This window comes from Nuphar pumila, chromosome 16 (genome assembly GCF_984573655.1).
Source record: "Nuphar pumila chromosome 16, dmNupPumi1.hap1.1, whole genome shotgun sequence".
In the NCBI taxonomy this organism is placed as follows: Eukaryota; Viridiplantae; Streptophyta; class Magnoliopsida; order Nymphaeales; family Nymphaeaceae; genus Nuphar; species Nuphar pumila.
Window position 1 is genome coordinate 21111048 of NC_143264.1, and position 21992 is coordinate 21133039.

Genomic DNA, 21992 nt, shown 5'->3' on the forward strand with positions numbered 1-21992 from the left:
CGTCTCTATCCCACCAAGTAGGTTTGTATCTTATGACACGTTGACATCAAACTATAGAGAATGTTTAATAGCTTTACATTCCTATTACGAACCATCATATTATAATGAAGCCAAAAACCTTCTATAGAGAATGTTTAATGTCTTCTCGTGTACGTAAAAGTTCTAGACCTTCTATACTTTCGTCTTGTTTTGTGTCCTATGAGTCTTTTGCTCCCCATCATCATGCTTTTTTAGCCTTAATCAATTCCTATGTTGAGCTCGAGTCCTATGCAGAGGCAACAAAAAAGGAAGAGTGACAAAGAGTCATGGTTGATGAAATGACCTGAAAGAATGCAGGCATAAGAACTAGTAAACCACCTCTAAAGAAAAATATCATTAGCGGCAAATGGGTGTATAAGGTAAAGACAAAGGCAGATGGGTTAGTGGAGAGGTATAAAGCAAGATTGGTAGCTAAGAAGTACAGTCAGTGTTTTGGAATTGATTTTGCAAAAACTTTTGCCCATGTGGATCATATGACCACAATTCGTACAATTTTAGGAGTGGCTGCAGTTCAGCAGTGAGATCTTTGGCAGTTAGATGTCAAGAATGCATTTTTGAATGGAGATTTATAGGAGAAAGTGTATATGGAGCTACCACAAGGATACATAGATCCATAAGGTAGAGTTTGCAGACTTCGCAGAGCTCTATATAGACTCAAACAAGCACCTCGAGCTTGGTTTGAGAAATTCAGTTCAGCAGTGAGATCACTTGGCTTTAAACAGAGTCATCATGATCTTGCTTTGTTTGTTTCTTCCTATGCACTTGAGAGATGTATATTACTTCTTTATGTCGACCTCCACAATTTGAGCAATTGTCAAATCATTGAAGTTGCTCTCTTTCTTTGATTTTTTAAACTCTTCACTTGTCGTGGCCACCTTTTTTGAGTTTGGGACAATTCGGTCTTATGTGTCCTAGTTCAAGTAATTTTTCCACCCTTATATCCTCCTTTGTATCCTCCCCAATTATATCCTCCATTATATCTTCCTCCATTAAATTTTTTCTCAAAGTGGGGAGCTTTATAAGTTTTTACAAAACTTCAGGGTCTTGATACGGCAATGATCTCATCACTATACTGGTGCATTTCAAGTCTAGTTTCTTCTTGACAGATTTGGGCAAGAGCATCACTTATAGAAGGAACTGAGGTCCTATGAAGTAAAGAGGACCTAACTTGCTCAAATTTCGGTCAAAGACTATATAGAAAATAAAAAAGATTTTTTCTTTCAACCTGTTGTTTTCTCATCTCAATAGTCGAAACTTCCCATTTTGGTTCCAACATAGCTAACTCGTCCCAAATAGAAGATAAGATATTATAAAAATCTCTTACGCTCTTATCCCCTTATTTAGTAGTGCGTACCTCATCTTGGAGATAATATAGTCTAGCAATATCTTTTTGGATGAATGTGCTTCTTAAGAAGATCCTCGTATTACAAGTTTGTTTGAACTTGATGATATTAGTTGCAATCTTGAACTCCTTGATATGGTTTTTCATTGCGCTAGCCCACATCAAGTAGTGATTTTCGTTGAGCTTATAAGAGATGATGGAGGCAGATTCTCTTTCACCCATATTAAAGAATAGAACTTGTGGTTGGAGAAAAAATTTTGAAGACCACCACCACAAAGCGAGCACACACAAGATAATTTTCAACACTACCATAAAATGAAACAAGATGTGCACAATCACAATGCTAACAAAGGGCTACACAAGTAGCTTTGATACCATGAAATGAAACAAGAAGTGCACAATCACAATGCTAACAAAGGGCTACACAAGTGCACAATCACAATATGGCCTCTAATGAACCAAATACAATCTCACAAAAGAGAACAAACTTCACAAGAACACAATGTAGAATAGATGCTTTTTATATTCGCAACACATATCCTAAAAAGCATATGTAAAACCTTTACAAAAGGCTCTATATATAGAGCAAATTATACAGCAAAGAAGGCTGAAAAGGGAGGCAGTCCAACAGTCAAACATAACTAGAATAAAAAGAAAAAAGAAAAATACAGTCCCTATTGGACTGTATAACATATACGTATATCAGGTGTGTGTGTGTATATATATATATATATATATATAATTTTTTTTTAACAATTTGTTCCATTAGTGCACTAGTCTTACCTTTTTGAAGATCTTGTTTGGATTCTTTGGACTCTTGCTTGTAAAAGCACTTTGTGCTTGCGGTATTATTCCATTACATTCATTTAGGGGGGGGGGGGGGGGGGGGGGGGGTGGAGATGGGAATGGGTGTTGTGTCTTGATAGAAGACAAGGAGGGTCTAGGGTCTTGGTTAGAGAAGGCCCTGTGAACACAGAGTAAGGCATTGAACCATTATCTTGGTTACGGTAATGCCCAAACTGCTTTTGGGGTATCACTTCTATGAACATTATCTTGGTTAAAGTTTTCCTGCTGCCACTTTTCACTTGACTCACAATAGAAATTTAAAAGATGTCCAATTGAAACTATACTTAATGAATCTATCCCGTTGTTCTGCAGTAGCTCAGTGGTAGAGCGATCGGCTGTTAACCGATTGGTCGTAGGTTCGAATCCTACTTGGAAAGATTAATGAAGGGGCTCGCTTTGACCGTTAGGAGTAGGTAACCCGTTCCCTGTCTTTGTTTCTAGTCCATAATATCATAAAGAAAATTTTGCATCAGCAACTCCCTAACTCCATGTTCATTTAACTGTTTTTTGAGTTCATATATATAATCAACACTACCAAGCATAACATCAACCATTTGCCAAGGTTTGATCTTTCTATTTGCATTGAACCATCAAATTTCTTACCTCTAATGATGTAAATCCGGAATTAAAAAGGGATCCACTTTCCCAAGCCACTGTAATTGATTTAAGAGGCAGATCTAATAAATCTGGAAAACAAAGAGATGATTTTTACAACATAATAAAACAAATCCCACATAACCACTTTCAAGATGGACAATGAAGCAACCTGCTAGTTTCCGGAGCTTGCATAATGAAGGTATCAACTTCTCCAACTCAAACCATATGTCAGTGTCTGATTCTTTATCCCCTTTGTTTCCAACTATGAGAGACTCACAAAAAGTAGATGAGTTCTCTAGCATGATGCAGATTAATCTTTGAAGCTGCAAAATGTAACACTGTGAGTCGAGAAAAAAAAAATCTAAAACTTGACATTTAATACTAAAGAAAAATATTTACTAGATAAAATTAATTTTTAGAAACTGAAGGAGACAACCTGAAGTGTCTCCTCAGCTCCCAGGTCATCCAGTTGGAGTATGTCTTCAGTCATTCTTGAGAAAACACGATCCATAATACTGCATAGTGCTTTTCTATATGTAGCTGGCATGAGCACTGGTTCCCACAAGATATGCACCTTTTCAAGGACAAAGACAACCTGAAGAAAAAGCAATGGCCAAGTCATACAAAAGTTTTTATTTACCTTATTAAAGTGTGATATCACATGTTTAATTACAGAAATGTTTAATGCATCTATTTCCACACCATAAAGTGATGAAATAGATTTGATCATGTTTATTTTTTCCATTACACTGTAACGAGATATTGCGGAAATATAAAGAGTGCATACAAGCACTTACAACAATGAATAAAAGAGACAATATCACAAATCCACAAAGGGATAATACAAGCACAAGCCTTTAAGAAGGCAACAATATAAAGAGCCTCTTATTGAGAAGAGAGGAAAGCTCTCCAGAATGATAATACACAAGGGGTTCACCCCTATTTATACAAGAGGAAGAGGAGGAAAAAGGAGGGCCAAAGGGCCTCAAAAGGAGAGCCAAAAGGGGGCTCCCATGGAGTCGTTGGGAGCCCCCAACGGTCACATTTGTGACCGTTGGGGGCTCCAACGACTCTATGTTGGAGCCCCTTTAGGTCCTCAAAAACCGAAAAAAAAGAAATTAAAAAAACAAAAATAAATAATTACATTTGGAAAAAAAGAAAAATAGTTGTTTTCTAAAACAACTATGTGAAATTACAGAAATACCCCTATCGGGTATTAATGTAATATACAGTATGTATATATCTAATATATATGTATATATATATATATATATATATATATATATATATATATTAGATACATTTTAACACCCCCCCTCAAACTTTACGGGGGAATGACGGAAAGTTTGCCAAGAAAAAACATGAAGCGAGGAGCCGGAAGAGCTTTAGTGAAGAAGTCCGCCAACTGATATTCTGAAGTGACATATGGCAGAGCAATAGTTCCTCGTAAGAATTCATCACGAACATAGTGGCAATCCATTTCGATATGTTTTGTACGTTCATGAAAAGTATGATTGCTCGCAATATAGATGGCACTCTTGTTGTCGCAACATAGCTTTGAAGCTTCAGTAATATCAACTCCCATGTCTTTAAGTAAACTGCGAAGCCATACAAGTTTCATCGTCGTAGTAGCCATCGCCCGGTACTCAGCTTCAGTGGATGATAGTGAAATTTTCTGCTGCTTCTTGCATCGCCAGGCAATCAACGAGTCCCCTAAAAAGACACAAAAACCAGTAGTTGAGACTCGATCATTGGGATTACCTCCCCAATCTGCATCAGTATAAGCAAGAAGATTCAAGGAAGAAGAGGAGGATAGAAATAACCCTTTATTGATGGTATTCCGAATGTAGCGGATGATCCGGAGAACAGCACTCATATGCACAGTTGTAGGAGCATGCTGAAATTGACTGACGGAGTGAACCGCATGAGTGATGTCTGGTCTGGTGATGGTCAAATAGGTAAGAGACCCAATGAGTTGTCTGTAAGGTGTGGGATCTTCCAGAAGAACCCCATCCTCTAATCGCAATTTGGCATTAATAACCTCGGGAGTCTCTACCTTCTTATCATCAGAAATCCCAGACTTAGAGCATATATCTGCAGCAAGCTTCATCTGTGACAAAATATATCCTCTAAGAGAATATGCAACCTCAATTCCAAGAAAATATCTGAGAAAACCTAAATCAGACATATCAAAATTATCTTTTAACATATTTTTAACATTAACAATACTACTTTGATCATTCTCAGTGATAATCATATCATCAACATAAAGCAACAAAATTACGATACTAGAACATGCATTTTTAACAAAAAGAGCAGTGTCAGTATAACAAGAGTGAAATCCTAACTTTATCATGATATCACTGAAACGATCATACCAAGCCTTAGGAGCTTGTTTAAGGCCATATAATGCCTTCAAAAGCCGAAGAGTTTGACCTTGCTTAATATCTATTCCGGGTGGCGGATCCATATAAACTTCTTCACTTAAACTTCCATTTAAAAAGGCATTTTTTACGTCAAGTTGATAAATAGGCCACTTTTTGGTTGATGCAACAGCTATTAAAGTCCTAACACTGGTCATTCGAGCTACGGGAGCGAATGTTTCTTCGTAATCAATACCATATTCTTGGGAGTATCCCTTAGCAACTAATCTAGCTTTATATCGTTCTAAAGAGCCATCGCTTTTAGTTTTAACTTTGAAGACCCAGCGACAACCAATAGGTTTTTTGTGTGAGGGTAGATTAACTATTTCCCAAGTATTGGCCATTTTTAGCGCATTAAGTTCAACTTGCATTGCTTCAACCCAATGAGGTATAAATTTAGCTTGATTATAGTGTGCCGGTTCAAAATAAGAGTGTAAGGTTATTAAACATGCCCGATAGTTGGGAGTTAAGGAATCATAGGATACAAACCTATTTGGGGGTATCGATATTCTAGAAGAATGCCTAACTTGTGGTTCCTCAGAAATTTGAGAATATTTTTCAAGAGCACTAATAGGATTTTCTTGATTTCTTCTTGAGTAAACATTTATATTGGTATCGCTATCATGAACATTTATATTAGAATCACTATCATTTGAGGGTGTTATGTCAAGAGGGGATACCTCACGAGAATCATCAATGTTTTCAAGAAAATCTTCTTGTATGTCATCAATAAGATCATATAAGAATATATAGTCAATTTCATTTGTTTCTTCTAGTTTATCAAAACCGTTTTCTTCTTCTAGAAATGTTACATCTTTTGAAATATACAATTTATCATTCTTAAAATCATAACATCTATACCCTTTTTTATTTTCTCAATATCCTAGAAAAACACATTCAATTGCTTTAGGAGATAACTTATTCCTTTTGTGTGATAGGACAAAACATTTGCAACCAAAAATACGAAGACGATTGAAATCGGGTGAAAATTTAAAGAGTTTTTCATAGGGAGAAGCATTTTTTAATTTAGAAGAGGGCATTCTATTGATTAGATAGGTTGAGGTTAAGACGGCTTCGGCCCAAAACTTCTTTGGAATATTCTTAGAAATAAGTAATGTTCTAGCGGTTTCAACAATGTGCCTATGTTTCCTTTCCGCTAGGCCATTTTGTTATGGAGTCCTAGGACATGACTTTTGATGGCAAATGCCATTTTGGGTTAAATAGTTTTGGAATTCGTGAGATAAGTATTCGCCATCGGAATCGGATCTTAAAATAGATATGTTACTTTGAAATTGATTTTGAACCTTTTTATGAAAATCTTTAAAGAAAGTAAATACTTCTGATTTATGACTAAGGAAATAAATCCAAACATACCGAGTAAAATCATCAATAAACGTAACATAATATGAATAACCTCCTTTAGACATAACCGGAGAAGGCCCCCAAACATCCGAATGCACCAATTCAAAAGGCCTTGATGAAAGAAAAGTTTTAGTTGGAAATGGAATATACTTCATTTTTCCAAAAATGCAATCTTTGCAATTAATTTCTTTTTCCTTACAAAATTTGTTTCCAAAAAGAAAGAGATACATTTTGGAATAACTTGGATGACCAAGTCTTTTATGCCAAGTTTCCATGTTTTTTTCTTGGACATAAGAACAAAAAAAGTTTGTAGGGAGATCAAGATGGTCCATATAATAGAGGTCTCCCTTTCTATGGCCTTGCCCAATCCGCTTCCCGGACCGGAGATCCTGCACAAAGCAACCATTAGATGAGAAAGATATTTCACATCCATGGTCGGCAATTTGAGAAACCGAAAATAGGTTTAAATTTAGTTTAGGAACAACTCTTACTTTTGGAACACAAAATTTTTGTGAATCTTTAAAAGTGCCAATACTTGAAATTTTTAAAAAGGTTCCATCGGCCGTAGAGACACAAGAGTCCTTTGAATTGGTGCAAACATCAATAAGTGCATTTTCATGAGGGGTCATATGAAAAGAAGCTCCGGAGTCAAGGATCCAAGAATACGTACCGGGTGAAGATGATGAAGCAATAGCCGCACCCGATGTAGAAGAAGAAACTTTTAGCATTTGTTGGAGAGCCATAGATATTTGTCCAAGAGTTTCTTTGATATCATTGTTCTTGCCTTCATCTTCTTTGGCGGTGGTTTCCTCAAGAGAAGCCACTTTAGGCTTGAAGGTTCCAATAAGCTTAGGACAAGCGGGTCTAATGTGACCCGGCTCATTGCAATAATGACAAACAATCATTTTTCTTCCTCCATTGTAGTTTCCATGTTTCCCAAAATGAGGAGGCTTATAGGTTCTAACATTATTACCCGGTTTGGATACCGCAAGGACTTCATCAACATGCTTACTCATGCCAAGCCTTGTCTCCTCTTGAGTGATTTCGGCAATAGCATCCTCAATAGGAGGAAAAATAGATCTATGGAGAAGTGAAGATCTCACTTGCTCAAATTCGGGACGTAGCCCAAAAAGAAATTGAAACAATCGCTCTTGTTCCATTTGTTTTTGCCTTAAATCAATATCTTCCATAGAAACTCATTTTGGCTCTAAGAGAGCCAATTCATCCCATAGTGGGTTTAAAGCACTATAATAGTCTTGAATGCTAGAATCACCTTGCTTGGTGGTTCTAATCTTTTCTTGCAAGAAATATGCTCTTGCAAGATCCTTTTGGGTATACATACCCTTCATAAAGGACCAAGCCTCATTGGCTCTACGAAATTTAGCTATATTAGCACATACCTTAAGCTCCACATTATTCATAAACCACGCAAGGATTTTTGCGTGATTGTTTTCCCAATCTTCCACTTCCTTTTGATGACTTTCAATGGCCTTGAGGCGAGCATCTCCTTCAAGAGCCTTTTCTTGACCTTCTTCGATCTTCGTGAACATAAGCTTGGGTTCCGGAACGAAACCCATGACAAAACCCCAAAGCTTCTTCCCTTTGAGATTATTTTCCATTGCCGATGACCACATCATATAGTTCTTTCCATTGAGCTTGAAAGAAAGGTCAATCTTTGTCTCCATGATGTTGTCAAGAAGTGAGAAGATATCTATTAGATATGAAAAACACGAACCACACCTTTCCTTCAAGAATCGAGTGGCTCTGATACCATGTAACGAGATATTGCGGAAATATAAAGAGTGCATACAAGCACTTACAACAATGAATAAAAGAGACAATATCACAAATCCACAAAGGGATAATACAAGCACAAGCCTTTAAGAAGGCAACAATATAAAGAGCCTCTTATTGAGAAGAGAGGAAAGCTCTCCAGAATGATAATACACAAGGGGTTCACCCCTATTTATACAAGAGGAAGAGGAGGAAAAAGGAGGGCCAAAGGGCCTCAAAAGGAGAGCCAAAAGGGGGCTCCCATGGAGTCGTTGGGAGCCCCCAACGGGTCACATTTGTGACCGTTGGGGGCTCCAACGACTCTATGTTGGAGCCCCTTTAGGTCCTCAAAAACCGAAAAAAAAGAAATTAAAAAAACAAAAATAAATAATTACATTTGGAAAAAAAGAAAAATAGTTGTTTTCTAAAACAACTATGTGAAATTACAGAAATACCCCTATTGGGTATTAATGTAATATACAGTATGTATATATCTAATATATATATGTATATATATATATATATATATTAGATACATTTTAACATACACAGGCTACATATTTCATATTCAAAATAACAAAGAATGCCTGAAATAAGTTATACAAAAATCACAAATTTCCCTGCCTTCCTATCCATCTGAATTAATACTTGAAACATAACAGGCCTTGCAAGATTAAAGTAGACAAGTTTTATACTCCCTTTGAGTTCCCTTTAGCATGGCAAATTGCTGTAACTAGGTTAATGTAACCTGCCCCAATCATAGACAAAAATATGCAGCAAGGCATAAGGCTATGTCACATGGGTACGGGTACGGGTACGGGTACGGGTATGGGTACGACACGGCAATTTCAAAAAATGTGAGTACAGGGACACGGCTATATATATATATATATATATATATATATATTAAATAGCACATAAATACAAAATAAATTCAAAATAAACTGAATATAATCTAAATATATGTGCTATATCTAAAATATATATTATACATTGAAAATATAATTATAAATTATAAATTGAATACAAACTTGTATGTATGAAGGGTAAAATAGTGTGTCCAGGTGTTGACGTGTGTCGACACGGGGACACGCGTGTCGACACGGGGATACGTGTGTCGACAAGGGACACGCGTGTCGACGTGTGTTGACATGGGGACACACGTGTCGACACAGGTACGGAGGGAAAAATGGAGTGTTCATGTGACATAGGCATATGGCAATTTGGCTTTACCCAACATATCCTGTAGATTGGTAAATAGCACATAAGTCTTGGCCAGTTCTCAGTCATCACCATCTTGTTGAAGAAAATACATATTCCCTAGAGGAAATAAATATTTGAAAAAACATGATCATTTTGTGAAAGGAACCTGGTCTTTTCTACATGAGAATGTGAGACTTTCAGATTATATATCCCTGAATAACAATTTCTTTCTTAAAATTAACAATGACATTATGTGTCATTCATAAATGGCCATAGAACCCTAGAAGCAGGATCGACCAAAGAACCAAAATTACACATAAAAGCAATGAGGTCAATCAGCCTTCAATACAAGCCCATGAACTTGTCATGGTATGTATTTTGATATATGTGAACAAACTTACGTCCATCTTTTCCCTGATACCAGTTTGAACTAGTATTGCAGACCAATGGCTGTCCGCATGAATAACAGCCTACTAGAACTAACAAGAAATGAAAATCTCTTTAATGCATCAAGATAAACAAAAGTGTGCAACTAAGGCAAGAAAAGGAAATGAAGTTTGACAATGAGTGATCCCTTTTATGAGAAAGCTATATCTTAGAGTAGTCGCTATGCATGATTCTGCTTAAATTTTTCTGTAGTAAAAGTCTTACCTACTCCTGTATTAAGGAATGAGTGCGGTGGAATCAATAGAAGATGTAAAGAAAAGAAAAAAGAAATTCATAACTAGAAGACACAAAGGGAACTACAACAGCTTGATGGATGAGCATTAAGCAATGCAGGTTGATATAATGCAAACACATTAGGATCCATATCATTTAATGCTAAAGCAAGAGGTCAGGTGGTGTAGAAGATATCCAAATACTAGGTATCAAACCAATGCTTTACTAATGTCACTATTTTCTAGCATTAAAACTAGGGTTAGACCCTGACAAACAGGAAACATGTGTCTCTGTTCCACATAAAGAATTTTCTGAATGGATCAGCCAGTAGAGGAGCAGGAGTCAGCCCTTGTATTGATCATTGAGCATTGATGTGATTGCCTAGCACAGGAAGCCTGTTGAGCAGGGTCCTTTCTAGTGTTCAGTAGGTTGCTATGCTCCCAAAAATTAGGTGTGCTGAATTTGTTCAGTATTAACAAGTCAGTCAATAGTGGAACGATCTAATTGTTTAGCAGAGTAGTCTCGTCCTATTCAGAAGCTCTTAATGAACTGTTTGGTTCTAGCATATACCCAAAGCACACCAAGAAAAGAGAAAAACGCATCTGTCATAATTCAAGTCCTCATTTCAAACTTGTTTACCACTGAAGTGATGATAAGTGCCTATTGTACCTGAACACAAGTTTTTTTGGAATAATTTATATTTGCTGGATCCAAATGGAGCCTGGTTATGTGTTCTGAGGAACTCTCTGTTAGAATTTCCTTTTTCCAAATACAGTTTAAAATTTTGAATTCCTTTATTGGACCAAACTTGTGACAAATGTTTGAAGTTGCAAATCTGAAACAAGAGAGGCAGAGATTAAAATGGAAGGCTTCAAGTGCTCAACGTGGATTGGTGGCTTTCCCAGATAATGGAAAAAGGGATGATTCAAATTCTTTGTCCATGAGAAAACAAGGCTAGATATTTTGATGAAGAACTAGGAGACGAGAGCTTGTAAATTGTCTTGATGAAATGAAGAGCATTCATGAAAGAGTGCAAGTTTGAAGAGATATTTATATTTCAAATTACCAAAAAAGTTAACATGGCTACATCATGCTTGCAATACAGCCATACCATTTGGGATTTTGCCTAGTACCATCACTTCTTACTTTTCAAACAATAAAATCTTATGAAGCACACTTGTAGCTTCCATATTACATTTTACTCTATTTTTATATTATTCATTTTCCACTTAATTTTTCTTTTCACACTACAAGAATATCAGTCTAAATTGCAAAGAAGATGCAGCTGTCACCGAAAGAAGCCTGCCCTTCCTATGTAAACCTTACACAAACAACAATGTAGCTGCAACCCAGAGCTAGATCAATATTTTCATTTCCATTGCAAATCTCAGAACCTGTTATGTTATTTCTTGAAGCAAGCCAAAATCTCTTAAAAAATAACCAGTAATAGAACCAGGTGCTTCAGTAACATATGAGCAAAACCATCAAGGAAGAAACCTTGGTGAAAAGGGATCATGATAAAGATATCTGGATAGATAGAACCATGCCTGGTCTATAGCAAACTTTGCTGATTCAAAGTTCTGCCTTTGGTGAGTATTTTGAAATCCATTTGCACCATCAAAAGCCTGGATCAGAGAAAAAGAGAGCCACGACCACCATTTTATGGTATTCTTCCAAGAATTTATACAATAGGCATACAGTCAAGATATTTGACATGCTTCCGCTTTTACCTCCTTTATATTTAAACTAACAAGCTGAATTTGTTTTTGCAGTATTTCCTCTGCTAGCTGATTGAAACTGGGTGCTATATCTACAAAGACCGCAAGTTCTCTGAGGCCAGCAGGTAAAAATGAACGATACTGAAAAGAAAATGAATAGTAAAAGTTTAATTCATCAAGATTTTAGGCATGTTAGGATACAAAAAATAGAAATAACACGCATCATTTGCCTCTCAAAGAAATTAAAGCAGATATACATTCTTCAAAATAAAGAATTTATAGTTATCAAGACCATCATAACACAGTAATATGAATCCTCACAAGGCATCTAGAAACAGAGAAATTGAACAAGCTACCTCAAAAGCAAATGTTAAGTAGTGACTGCATGATTAACCGGGACCACAGTTTTGATTCCCATAGCACCACCTAACAAATTGCTAGTTCATTATGATGCTACTTAGACAAAATCAGTGACTAGGTGCCTAGTGCAGGTCCACTGTCTAGTCTAGTGCCTCTAAGCATTGGACTTAAAAAAGTACCATTTTTGCCAACTAGTCATCGACTAGGGCATCTAGTCAATGACTAGCCCACCCTTGCCTAGCTGACGAGGGCAGATTTTGTAGTTTTATTTTGACTTTTTCTTACAAAAGGAGAGGCATAAGAAGTCCTCTCTCCCTCCCCCCTTCTTTCATAGTCATCATCTTCTCCTTCTCTCGCCCCTGCCCTCTCCTCTCACCCCCCTACTTCTCTCTGTTGCTCTCTCCTATCCCCCCCCCCTCCTCTCGCACCTTCCTCTTCTTTTTTGTCTGAGATACACACATGCATACAGACACACACACACATACATACATATATATAGGAAACATAGTATCGTCGAACGACGCTCGGGCACACGGCAAAGCGCCATGCGCCACAAAAAATTCTAATTTTTAGGTTTTAGCGGTGGTTCCTGACTGCCACTAAAGACCTGGTTTCAGCCCAGGTCTTTAGCAGCGGTCAAGACTGACGCTAAAGATTTAAAACAATGCAAAAAAGTTGTGCACCGCTGATTGCATGCGATCAGCGATGCACAAAGTGTCTGATTTGTGTTGGACACTTTACCTGTTTGATGATACAGGTTACTCATATATATATATATATATATATATATATATATACATCACAAAAATCATTTGATAAACTGAAAAAATAATTTTTGTGATACTATCAAATGATTTTTGTGATACATATACCCTTTTTCTGTGATAAACTGATAAAATAATTTCTGTGAACAACTAATAACATGATTCTGTTATAACTTATAATTTAGGTTTTATATAGTGTTTCATGTGATTCATTCATTTTTCATATAGTTCATGAGATCAAGGGACATGCATAGAAAATTAGGAATACATGTTTAGTTTCATCTATTTATTGTATCTATATATGTTATTGATTTGATCTGTTTATTATATTGCATGGATTGTATTTGTATGTACATGTTATTGGTAATCAATTGTTCTTAATTTTTCTAGGGTTAAGTTATGCAATACAACAGTTTCACAGTGCTTGATGACATGCTATATTTTGCAGATCTGCTTATTGTTGATTAAATTTATGTTGCATAGATCTTTGTTATTAAATTTTATCAATTCAGTGCAAATTTTGTATTTTTTCTTTTACTTTTGATACCGACTAGTCTGACTAGTCCTTTTAGAGATCTACTGGACTGATTATAATGCTTACCAGCTATCCATAAATTAGGATATTCCTCCAGGAATGGGAACTAAATCATGAAGTTCCAACAAGAAATAAAAGTAACAAGCATACATGGTTACATTTCACAAATTTTAAGCAGTTCTTTAAGAGGATTGAACCATTGCGTGGATCTACAGACGGTGATCCATTCATCAAAAAGAATCCATAAATAAAGCTTCAACTTTTCAATAAAAAATCCTTTAAGTGTTTCACTGGAACAACTCTCCAGACTCTGGAATGTGTAATTTAAAAATCATGCTCAAAAAGTTGGCTCGATGTAATATCTCGCAAATTTTCCTTAATTTTAAAATTTAATAAATGTAAATTTTATTAAAAGAATGTATTTTTTTATTGAAATCAATATAATATGTATATAGTTGCGGGCGTTAAGTGGATCTTGATATGGATCTTGGATCCGATGCCAAGATCCATGATCCATTTATGGTATGGATCTTGGACCTGATGTCAAGATCTATAATCCATTAGTGATATGGATCTTGGACACATTGCCAAGATTCATAATCCATGTATGCTAAGGTAAACTAATTTATTGAAAAAAAAATAATTATTTTAACTAAGATATATTTCAATATATATATATATATATAAAGAGGTGAGAATTAGAAGAGTTTCTATTTTACTAGAACTCTTCTAATTCTAAAACACTAGAGGTTGTCCCCCCTTATGGGGAGTCCTAGTGTGGCTATAATAAGAGGGTGTGACCCCCTCTCCCTCTCAAAAACACGATTTTGAGAGGAGAGTTGCCTTAGAGAAAGAGAGAGAGAGGAAGAAAAAAGAGAGAAAGAAAGAGAGAGAGAGAGAGAGAAAAAAAGAAAAGAGAAGAAAAGAAAGAAAGCGGAGCTTTCTCTCCAATGCCTCTTCCTATTTCTTTTTGTAGATCTACAAGTAAAAAGGTATGGGTTCTTCTCTTTTTTATAGAACAAGGGTAAATCGCATAGGTTTAAGGGGAATCGAATCTGCAATTTTCTAAATGTATAAACCTGTATTTTTGTGTTCATGATGCATAAACCTGTGTTCTTCTGTGATTGCGATTTTTCTGCGTTCTTGAACAAGATTCACAGTATATATATATATATATATATATATATATATATATATATATATATATATATATAATCAGTCTATGATCTAGTTTGTATTTGCAGCTTTAAAATATATATCAGTTTGCGATTTTGATTTTGTTGGCAGCCCTGATATACATATCTATATCAGTCTGCGATCTGGTTTGTATTCGCAGCTTAAAAATATATATATCAGTCTGCGATTTTGATTTTGTTCACAACGCTGATATATATGTATATCAGTCTGCGATATGGGTTGTTTTCGCAGCTTAATACATACATATCAGTCTGTGTTTTTTATTGTGTTCACAGCCTTGATATATATGTATATCAGTCTGGGATCTGGATTGTTTTCGTAGCCATAATATATATATATATATATATATATATATATATATATATATATATATATATATATATATATATAATGCAGCATACATATATATGTAGTGATCGCAGCAAAAATATATATATTTGTCTGCAAATCTTCATTTTTGTTTACAACAGGAACATTATATATATATATATATATATATATATATATATATATATATATTGTTGTCTGTGATTTTGATAATGTTGACAACATATATATACTGCTGTCTACGATTTTGAATAATGATTACAACACACACACACACACACACACACATATATATATATATATATTATTTTTTGCGATTTTAAGAATGTTCACATCATATGTATATATAGTTGTCTGCGATTTTTACAGTTTTCGCAACATAGATATATACATATACCTGCGATCTTGAGAGTATATATATAGCGGTCTATAATCTTGACAACACTTACAGAAGATATATCTATATGTCTGACAGCCAGACAGAATTTACAGCAGAAATATAAATATGTATATGTCTGCGTTCTTGAAAAGAAAGTGGTTCTGTCATGCACATTTATTCAATCCGTGGATTTTTAACCGTTTTGATTTCTTTGACAATAAGGTAAGACTGTTATACATGGTTCAATATACATTCATCACATTGTTGTGATTGTACCATGAGTTGTGTTGTGAACATGAAAATTTGAATATCTATGTGTGCTTCATGTTCATTGAGATTTTTGCAATGTATCTTATTGTGGTAATGTAGGAACCCCTGATGGGCCTTTTGAGGCCATGAGCATGTGTTGCTGATGAAATATAAAATTGTAATTTGCATTGCAAAGATTTATTGAAAATTTTGGTTTTGAAATAATTACACTATTGATGTGACAGGGCAAGGGCCCGAAATTGTTATTGCATAGTGATTTGCATGATTGTTCTTATGTAAAGAACACTGAATTTATTAAGAATAGTAAAAGAGACCAAACAGTGTAATAATTTTATTTTTTGGTGTCCCTCTAAAAGGGTGAGAACTTTGGATGGCGGTCATGGGGGATCGTGTGGATACTAAACATTGTGTGTGTTTGTTGTCCTAAAAAACCTGATATGTGGTTCATGTTCTCGGTCACGGTTGTAGGAAACTTCAGTCACTTTGCTTTGGGGGGTGTTGACTCAGTTGTAGTTATTGGTATACCAAGAAAGTGACGGCAATAAATGTTGATTTTCTTGTCGTCCCGACATTAGGTGATGATTCATAATGTTCTGATTGATGGTGATGATTTCTAATATCGGTCGAGGAACAAGTATAGAACCCAGTAATAAAATATAAATTTTGTGTTAAGCTACCACTAAGAACTGCCTTAAACCTCAGAAATTTTGTCTGTTTTGAGTATCTGCAGGTTGTAAAGAAAGTGAATTAAATTTGTATGCATTAAATAGGAACATGCATGCAAAAGCAATAATGATAATTTAACTAAAAAAGTTATTCATTCATGTTGCATTGATTCATGCATCCCTATATGTTTAACATGAAATTGTTGATTGCTTGCTTGAACTGCTTAAATTGAATATGCGTTGTTTGTAAAACCCTCTTAAACTTGTGTTTGATTTAGTCCTTGTTAAATTCTTTACTGTTGGATTTTGAGAGGGTCTCGTACAAGAACTTCGGTTCCTACCCGGTTTTTAAATTTTTCTTCAGGTATTGAGACACCATAATGGAAGGACTAGCTTGTTGGAGGGCATGAGGGTTATGAACTGGTGGCCCGGATTCTGACGTAGACTTATATTTTGTTTTTGTTTTAGGAACAGTATAAAATGTCAATGAGACTATTCAATTAAGTTCAATTCAATTTCAGTTTATGGTTTAAAATTATTCTCTATCTGGAATCATTGATGGGTTGTGAATATTAAATCTGTAACGTGCCTCAGGTCCTTGGGATGTTTTCGGCAAATGTTTTTAAAAAAAAAATCCAAAATTTTTATGGGTCAGTTTGTGGCTTTGCCACAAGGATTCGGCTAGCAGGGTGCCGCACCCGCGTTGACGCGACTCGACGCGGGTGCGGGTGTGGCACCGGGTGTGGTCAACCCGACCCTGGGTGCGTTGACCGCACCCAGGGTCATTTTTGTCCATTTTTTGGGATTTTTTTTAAAAAAAATTTTTTGCCCTATGAAATGGGCTGCGGAATTTTAAAAAAATTCATAGTGATTCAATCATGCATATATGTGTTCTAAGGCTTAAAAAAAATTCATAGTGATTCAATCATGTATATATGTGTTCTAAGGCTATCAAAAAAAATTCATAGTGACTCAATCATGTATATATATGTTATAACATTGTCAAAAGAAATTCATAGTGATTCAATCATGCATATATGTGTTCTAAGGCTGTCAAGAAAAAATCATAGTGATTCAATCATGCATATATGTCTCTAAGGCTGTTAAAAAAATTTCAATCATAAATATATGTGTTCTAAGGCTATCAAAAAAAATTCATGATACCTATCGAGGCTTGGAAATGCTTGAGTGAGAAAGGTTTAGAATGGTTGACAAATCTTTTTAACAAGATTTGGCGGACAAATAAGATGCCTAATGAGTGGAGAAAGAGTACTTTGGTGCCTCTATATAAGAATAAGGGTGATATACAAGATTACACAAACTATCGTGGTATAAAACTCATGAGTTATACTATGAAAGTTTGGGAGAGGGTGATTGAGTATAGATTGAGGAAGGTTGTCATGATATCGGAGAATCAATTTGGTTTTATGCCTGGAAGATCAACTATGGAAGCTATACATCTTCTTAGACAACTTATTGAAAGATATAGAGAGAGGAACAAAGATTTGCATATGGTTTTTATGTACTTGGAGAAGGCATACGATGGAGTACCTAGGGTTGTTCTCTGGTGGACAATGATGAAGAAAGGTGTTTATCTCAAGTATATTAGTATAATTAAAGATATGTACGAAGGAGTAGTAACCAATGTCCGCACTTGTGGAGGGATGACAACCAATTTTCCTATAATGGTTGGGTTACATCAAGGATCTACATTAAGCCATTTCCTATTTGCTATAGTGATGGATGAGCTTACGAGATCAATTCAAGAAAATGTGTCGTGGTGTATATTGTTTGTTGATGATATTGTTTTGATTGATGAGTCTAGAGCTAGGGTTAATGCTAAATTAGAATTATGGAGACAGACATTGGAAGCAAGAGGTTTTAAGTTGAGTAAGAGTAAGACAGAATATATGAAATGTCGGTTTAGTAAGCAACGAAGTAGTGATGGGAGTGTAGTGAAGCTTGGTGAGAAAGAAATACCGGTGGATGACTTTTAAATATTTGGGATCTATCATTCAAAAGTATGAAGAAATTGATGGAGATGTAAATCATAGGATAAAGGTTGGGTGGATGAAATGGAAAAGTGCAACTGGAGTGTTGTGCGATCGTAGAATGTCATTGCGGTTAAGGAAAAGTTTTATAGGACAACAATTAGGCATGCTTTACTATATGGTACGGAATGTTGGGCTGCCAAGAGACATCATATTCAAAAAATGAGTGTAGCTGAGATGCGTATGCTTAGATGGATGTGTAGAAATACAATAAAATATAAGATTCGAAACGAGGAGATACGTAAGAAGGTAGGCGTTGCATCCATTGAAAATAAGATGAGAGAGAATCGTTTACGGTGGTTTGGACATTCGGCGAAGGCCTAATGATGCTCCAGTTAGAAGGATGGAGAAATGGGAAAATATATTAGTTAAAAGAGGTTGGGGTAGGCCTAAGAAGACTTGGATGGAGATGATAGGAAAGGATATGAATGCTTTGAACCTCACCGAAGACATGGCATTGGATAGAAATGATTGGAGGAGAAGGATTCATGTGGAAGACCCATAATGATTTTTTTTTTTTATTCATATCACCGACCCCAATTGTTTTGGGATGAAGTTGTTGTTGTTGTTGTTGTTATTGTATGTGATTTTTGTGTTCTTGAATAGGGAAACAAGGCTGCAATTTTCTGCAGTCTTGTATATGCTGTCTTTCTTTATTTTCTGCATGTATTGTATGTGATTTTCGTGTTCATGAATAGGAATAGAAATCGGTAATTTTCTGTATGCTGGAATATGTGTTTTTTTTCTGAATTCTTGATGCTTTCTGCGTGCCTGCGGTTTTCTGAATGAATCGAATATGTATCTGTTTGGGTTCTTGGAACAAATACACAGAACAATATATATATATATATATACACACACGCGCGTTGTTTGCACTCTTGAACAGATTCGCAGCACAGAAAATATACATATATATGTTGTTTGCGTTCTTGAACTGTTTTTGCAGCATGAAAACATGTATATCAATCAATATGTTTGACTATGTTTGCAGCTATGACATAAATGTATATCAGCCTGCGATTTGAGTTGTATTCGCAGCATAAAAACATGTATATCAGTCTGTGTGTTTGACTATGTTTGCAGCACTGACATACATGTATATTAGTCTACGATTTTGAGAGTATACTAATATACATGTATGTCAGTGCTGCGAACATAGTCAAACATGCAGACTAATATACATGTTTTTATAATGTGAATACAACTCAAATCGCAGGCTGATATACATTTATGTCATAGCTGCAAACATAGTCAAACATATTGATTGATATACATGTTTTCATGCTACAAAAACAGTTCAAGAACGCAAACAACATATATATGTATATTTTTTGTGCTGCGAATCTGTTCAAGAGTGCAAACGTGTGTGTGTGTATATATATATATACCTGTGTCTACGATCTTGATAGAGTTTGCAGTAAAAATTTATTGCGGACAATTATTCATCTATGAATTTTTAACCCTTTCTTAATGACTCAAAATATTAATTTTTGATTTTTAAAATGCAAAACGATTTGCCAAAAAATATTTTTTCTGAATTAAATTACACTGTTGAATGAAAAAGGGGTAAGGGCCCAAAATTTGTTATTGAATAAAGATTTGCATAATTGTTATTATGTAAAGAACCCTGAATTGATTAAGAATGGAAAAAAATACCAAACAGTATAATAATTTTCTTCCCTGGTGTCACTCTGAAAGGGTAGGAACCTTGGATGGCGGTCATGGGGGACTCTGAGGATATCAAACACCATGTGCATTTGTTATCCCCAAGAACCCGACGTGTAATTCATGTTCTTAACCACGGTTGTAGGAAACTTTCAGTTACTTATCCTAGGGGTGGTGGTGTTAACTCAACTGTAGTTATTGGCATACCAAGAAAGTGGCGTCGATAGATATTGATTTTCTTGTCGTCTTGGCATTAGGTGATGATTCCTAATGTTCTGATTGATGGTGATAATTTCTGATATCGGTTGGAGAACAAGTGTCAAACCTAATAATTTAAAATTCAAATTGTGTGATAAGCTCCTAATAGGAACTGCCTTGAACCTCATAAAGTTTTGCCCATTTTAAGTATCCGCCGGTTGTTAAGCAAGTGGACATTAAAAATTGGATGTGCATGAAAAAAAAAATATCAATTAATGAACTTAAAAGATATTCATGCATGTTGCACCAATTCATGCATTTTAAATGTTTAATTTAGCATAAAATTTCTATTTGCTTGTTGGAACTACTTAGATGGTAAGTTTATTCTGTTGATATGTTACTTGTGAATACTCTTAAACTTGTACTTGATTTACTTTATATTATTTATTTAATGTTGGGAATTTAGCGGGTCACGTACGAGAACTTTACTTATCCGATTTCTAAAAATGATTTTGAAGTACTGAGGCTCCGTGATGAAGGGACCGGCTGGTTGGAGGACTCAAAGATAATGGTCTAGTGGCCTGGGTTTTGATGTACACTGGATAGCTAGATTTGATTTTGAAACTATTTAAAACTTTATTGACATTATTTGATTAAGTAAATGAAATTTCAGTTCATGATTTAAATTTATTCTATGTCTGAAATAGTTGAAGGGTTATGAATATTAAATCTTAAATGTGCCCATGGTCCTTGGGAGGTTTTTCGCAATTGTAAAAAAAAAAACAAATTCACATTTTTTGAGGTTCAGTTTGGGGTCGTTACACTTGACCATACACACACAAAGACATGCACATACTGCTGGGAATAGTAAAACCAGAATTCCTCCTGAAAACATGATAAAAAATACTAGACATCCCATTCTGAATCAAAATCGCAAAGTCGGTTACGGTGCAGTTATCAAAGGAACTAACAACAAAATAGTTAAAGCTCATCTTTTGCTGGACATAAAATACAATGAGGGAGGACATAAAATTGAACAAAGCAGCCTACAATGCAGACACAAAGCTCAGTACATTGTTATACCTCAAATGCCAGTACTAAAGCTTCTTGGGATAAATACAGAAAATCATTGTACACAAGCATAGCAGCTTGACTTACAGTTTTCAACTGCTTTTCTAGCTTCACGAAGAAAGAAAAGAGTAAACATTAGCATACATGCATAAATTATTTGGAATGGAGCATAAAACATAGCAGGTACTAGTCAGAAACAGAATCTTAAGATGTGGGACTCTTCCAAGGTCACTGAACAACTTCTACTAACAATATGTTCCCAACAACCATGATCTAATAGAAATTAGGAATATATCTTGTTAGATGAACAAAAGCATCATCGAAATAGAAATATGCATTGGTCTAAATACCTATTAATTGAACTATGAGAAAAGCAATTTTATTTTTATTTAGAGCAGCAACAAGTGTCTATTTATTGTACAAACATAAAATAGAATAAATGGATCATAGCAAGTTCCTCAGTGTATGCACAAAGTATTGAAGTGAAGAAGCAATATCATAACTAAAATGGAAATCCATAATATATGGCTAGCAGATAGTTTATCTA

General features: G+C 35.2%; 1 protein-coding gene and 1 non-coding gene across 9 annotated transcripts in view; one reads left to right on the forward strand and one right to left on the reverse strand.

Annotated features, from left to right (window-relative positions):
* ATZW10 (centromere/kinetochore protein, putative (ZW10)) overlaps positions 1-21992 on the reverse strand; it is a 152328-nt gene that overhangs the window by 21392 nt on the left and 108944 nt on the right. For 7 of the 8 annotated variants that reach the window (XR_016428304.1, XR_016428303.1, XR_016428305.1 and 4 more), the window contains 6 exons: positions 21458-21553; positions 11976-12104; positions 11793-11870; positions 3261-3419; positions 2994-3147; positions 2831-2913 (listed from right to left, as the gene is read on the reverse strand). Coding sequence is in view for 2 of the 8 variants with exons in the window: in XM_089991804.1 (XP_089847930.1) it covers positions 2831-2913; positions 2994-3147; positions 3261-3419; positions 11793-11870; positions 11976-12104; positions 21458-21553 (699 nt within the window). In the remaining 6 variants the exon portion in view is untranslated. The remainder of the gene's footprint in view (positions 1-2830; positions 2914-2993; positions 3148-3260; positions 3420-11792; positions 11871-11975; positions 12105-21457; positions 21554-21992) is intronic. The other variant, XR_016428307.1, reaches the window with a different exon arrangement.
* On the forward strand, positions 2533-2604 carry TRNAN-GUU (transfer RNA asparagine (anticodon GUU)). Its single transcript has one exon. It is a non-coding gene; the product is annotated as a tRNA-Asn (tRNA).